This window comes from Galeopterus variegatus, unplaced genomic scaffold, assembly GCF_000696425.1.
Source record: "Galeopterus variegatus unplaced genomic scaffold, G_variegatus-3.0.2 Scaffold374, whole genome shotgun sequence".
NCBI classification, from domain to species: domain Eukaryota; kingdom Metazoa; phylum Chordata; class Mammalia; order Dermoptera; family Cynocephalidae; genus Galeopterus; species Galeopterus variegatus.
This window is the reverse complement of record NW_007726485.1, coordinates 290235-294576: the sequence shown is the minus strand read 5'-3', so window position 1 is coordinate 294576 and position 4342 is coordinate 290235. Positions and strand designations below refer to the sequence as shown.

The 4342-nt window shown below is 36.2% G+C and overlaps 1 protein-coding gene across 1 annotated transcript in view; it reads left to right on the top strand.

Annotated features, from left to right (window-relative positions):
• NDUFB5 (NADH dehydrogenase (ubiquinone) 1 beta subcomplex, 5, 16kDa) overlaps nucleotides 1–1685 on the top strand; it is a 21165-nt gene extending 19480 nt beyond the window's left edge. Inside the window, exon 6 of the mRNA XM_008568108.1 lies at nucleotides 1125–1685. Within this exon, the coding sequence (XP_008566330.1) occupies nucleotides 1125–1245 (121 nt within the window). The 3' untranslated portion in view covers nucleotides 1246–1685. The remainder of the gene's footprint in view (nucleotides 1–1124) is intronic.
• Nucleotides 1686–4342: the final 2657 nt, after the last annotated feature.

The following is a 4342-nucleotide window of genomic DNA, read 5'->3' as shown; positions in this document are numbered from 1 at the left end:
AAAAAAAAAAAAAAACAAAAAAAAATAAATATAAAATTAAATGAAAAAAAATATTCAAACATTTAAAAAAAAAAAAAAACAAAAAAAAATAAATATAAAATTAAATGAAAAAAAATATTCAAACATTTAAATAAAAAAAAAAATAAAGAAAAAGAAAACTCTTAATAAAAAAAAATGGATAATAAAATGTTTAGTGGAGAAGGGACTGCGTCAGGAGTGTGTGGTAGTTTGTGTAAAGGCTTGGATGTGAAAGAAGGAAAGCGTCTTTATAAAATAGGGATTATTCAATTTGTGAAGAAGGACAAGGACAAATAAGTAGATCTTAGAGCTGGGGAATGGTTTTCTTTTCTTTTTTTTTTTCCTTTTTGTCTTTTTTAGTGACCGGCAACGGGATCACAACCCTCGGTGCCGCGCCCGCACCGCGCTCAGCCAGTGAGCGGGAACCGGTCTCCACATGGGATCCGAACCCTCAGCGGGAGCGCCACCGCACTCTCAAGCGGTGCACTCTCCAGTGCGCCACCGGGCCGGCCCGGGAATGGTTTTCTTAATCTGGATTTTTCTTTTTTCTTTTTTTTTTTTAATAAGTATTGACTGAATGTATGACATTGACCAGGCACAACTCTTGGGAAATTTTCACCTAATGGTGGTGGACAGCCAATACAGACAGAGGATATGAGCTTCTCTAAGAATGCTTATTAATTTTTTAAAATTCCTAGCACTTGGCAAAGTATGTGGCCAAAATAGTGGGCATTGTGTAAATGACTCTCCTAGCATCTAAAAGGTGAGAAAATAGGAAAGCATTATCACAATTCAGGTGAAAATGATCTGTCTAGACAAAGAGCAGGGAGAGAGAAGGAGAGAATTGGTTATCAATTCAAGTGATGTTTTGGTGATAAAAACTATTTGATGGCTAACTATATAAGCAAGGTAATAAAAGTCAAAAATAAGTCCCAAATTTTGCCTGTTGATATATACCAATTATATGCCTACACATGGGTCTCTGGAGAGACATTATACTTTACATAAAAGCAAAAGACTCTGGTTATTGTTCTTTAGGGAGATAATTCATTAAATTTGTAATTGGAAGTGCTGGAATCACAATATTGCTTTTCTATTTGTTACAGGACAAAGGAGCTGGAGGTACGAAAATTAATGCATGAGAGAGGTGATGGACCTTGGTATCAATATCCAACCATTGATAAGGCACTTATTGATTATTCTCCAAAAGCAACTCCTGACAACTAATTATGTTTTTCCAAATACAAAGTATGTTCTCTTTAGTAGAAAATAAATTAATAAATATAATCTGTATTTTTGTTCTCTGTAATGAATAAAAGAGCTTCTCCCATTGCTTTATTTCTCAATGTTGGTTCAGGTAAAGGCTTTTGCTTGGGGGTTTCAGCTTCTTTTAAAAAGGTTTCAAATGTAATAATAAAAACTGAAGAAATAAGAATTTGAACTCCTAAAGTTGTGGTAAGTGTAAAAGGTTAGTGTTTTATTTATCTGTCAAATGGAAGTTCTAAAAGAGAAGTCTACTTACGTTAAATGTCAGGAAGTGTAGTAGTTTGGACACATGTCTGTCGTAGATTATTCAGAGGCAACTCAGGATTTTAAGTTGCACAAGAAATATTGAACAAACTATATAAAACATTAACAACTTAATAAACAAATTTTCAGTAAACAAATCTTCGTTTATGTTTTCTTTTTAACCATTTATCATTTTTTTTAAAGCTGTGTACACACACACACACATGAATTTTTCTTAAATGCAATGTCCTTACAGTCCTTTTCGTAAACTCTGGAGAAGCAGTTGCACAAGGTAAAATGTTTACTGCAAAGATTATGAAATGTGAGTAAAAGCTAAAAATACTGGGTGTCATTTAGTAAGCATTTGCTGTTTGTTGAGCATGGTGCTAGATAGCTGCATTTTTTCACATTATTTTCAAAATGACCTTGTGAGGTATGATTAGTCTGAGTTTTACAGGTGAGAGATAAGAGATGCAGAGATTTTAAACACATACTCAATCTTTACAAAAATAAACATTTAAAATATTTACAGTTCAAGGGCTGGCTCTTGGCTCACTTCGAGTCCACAGGTTTGGATCCCTAGATAGGGATGTTCAGTTAGCTTGCTTGGGAGAGTGTGGTGCTCACAACACGAAGTCAAGGGTTAAGATCCCCTTACCTGTCATCTTTAGAAAAAAAAAAAGAAAAGAAAACATTTACATTTCAACTTCCAAAATAGCTTTTTAGCTTCAAGTATTTACTATTTTAAAACCTGTAATAGCCTATCGGTGCATCTGCTTTTAGAAGTATGTTCCTACATTCTTCATGAAAGTAAAAACGACCCCAGGTCTCCTAAGATTCAGACCAGTGGGACTTCATATACTGTCCTTAAAGCCAAATAGATTGTTTTTGCCACCTAAACAGACAAAGACCACTGGCCACTCATTCAGCAAATACCTTCTTGAGTTCCCACTATTTGCTTCTGACAATTTAGCGAAGATCCTTTGGGGTGGTGTCATTTTCTTATTTTCCAAGAAGAGAGCTGCTACACCCAGCTACTCCAACATTTCATTCTGGAGATTTCCTGTGCAATCTAGTTACCATCTCATAATTCTGCCCAAGGGTTTGGCACAAGGGCATACTGTCCCTAAAGCCCCTGCTTATGTGTGAACCAATTTTGTAGGAGAGGGGTGAAAATGGAAGCAGACAGGTCTTGTATGTGGTAATAGAAAATGACAATAGCTCTGTGTACATATGTTCACTTTTTTTAGACTCTACAGGTTGTTTTTGACAGTAGGCTTTATTTTTTCCTTTCTATTATTACAAATGTAAAAAAAGCTTAGCATAGAAAGTACAGAAAGTGTTAACAATAAATACTGATATCTCGCCACACATAAAGAAATTTGAGAAATTTCCTTCAGTTGTTTTTCTTTTTTACATAGCTGGGATCATATATATAAACGGCTTCTTTTTTTTTTTTTTTTTTTAATTTTTGTTTTTTGGAAGAAAATTTTAAAAAAGCTAGCATGTTTATATTGATTCTTATGCAAACTTTCCAGTTTAAATATTTAAGCTTATTATATATTGGTCATTATAATATGTACTGGGGATGAAGTGGTCAGCACAGTAGAAATGTTTATCCTTTAGCACAGATGAGAGTCATTAAGTCAGAAATTATAATGCATTAGGTTTGATATGGGAGGAACAGAGCACTGTAGCAATCTGTAAAATCCTAAACTAGCCCAGGGGTATCTGGGATGTCTGTAAACTAAATGAGGAGAGGTAGAGAAGAGGGAAGAGTATTCCAAGCAGAGAAAGTCAGAGGCAAGAGAAAATCGAAATGAAGTCTAGAGAAGTCTGAAATGTAGGGTATGAATGGGAGAGATGAGAGTGTGGGTCAGATTCTTCACAGTATCGCAGCTCTTGAGGGTTTAGGTTTTATCCTAAGGGCAATGGGATGGATGTCACTGAAGAGTTTGAAATGGGGAAGTGACAAGATTGGATTAGTTTTTCAAAGATCATGTGGAGAACAAATTAAAGAGTAGCAAGTGTAAATCATTCATTCTCAATGGAATCAATATTATCCCAAAGGGGATGAAAATTGGTTCTTGGGGGGCGGGTAGAAAAAAAATCTTACTCTTTTTATGCACAAACCACAGATATACAATATACTGGTAGTATTAAAATTTCTTGGAGGGGGCCAGCCTGTGGCTCACTCGGGAGAGTGTGGTGTTGATAACACCAAGGCCACGGGTTTGGATCCCATATAGGGATGGCCGGTTAGCTCACTGGGTGAGCGTGGTGCTGACAACACCAAGTCAAGGGTTAAGATCCCCTTACTGGTCATCTTTAAAAAAAAAAAAAAAAAAAAAAATTCTTGGAGGAAGGGGACAGTTGGGGGAAAAAAGTCTAAAAAGCTCCATAGCATTTTAGTGATAGTGAAAAAAGGTTGAGAAAGACTGATCTAAATGCAGGGAGAACCAGTTAGAAGGTTGTTACCGTCATTCGAGTGTGAGAGAGAGTGATCATCTAGCTGGGACAGTAGCGACAAGAATGAAAAGAATGCTGGGGTTTGAATGATCGATCGTGAGGTGATAGAATTAACAAAACTTGGTGAATCAATTGTATGTTTTGGAAAAAGGAAAGAAAGAGTAAAAAGTAAATCCCAAGTTTCTGGATTAAGTAATGGGCTATTCCTGCCATTTGGTGAGATAGGGGCAGCCTTGATGGGGAAGATGAGTTCAGTTTTGGACTTTCTTGATTGTGAGGTGCCTGAGGGGCAGTGTAGTAGAGAGTTGGGTATGTCTGGGATCCAGACCCCCTGCAGCCCTTCTCT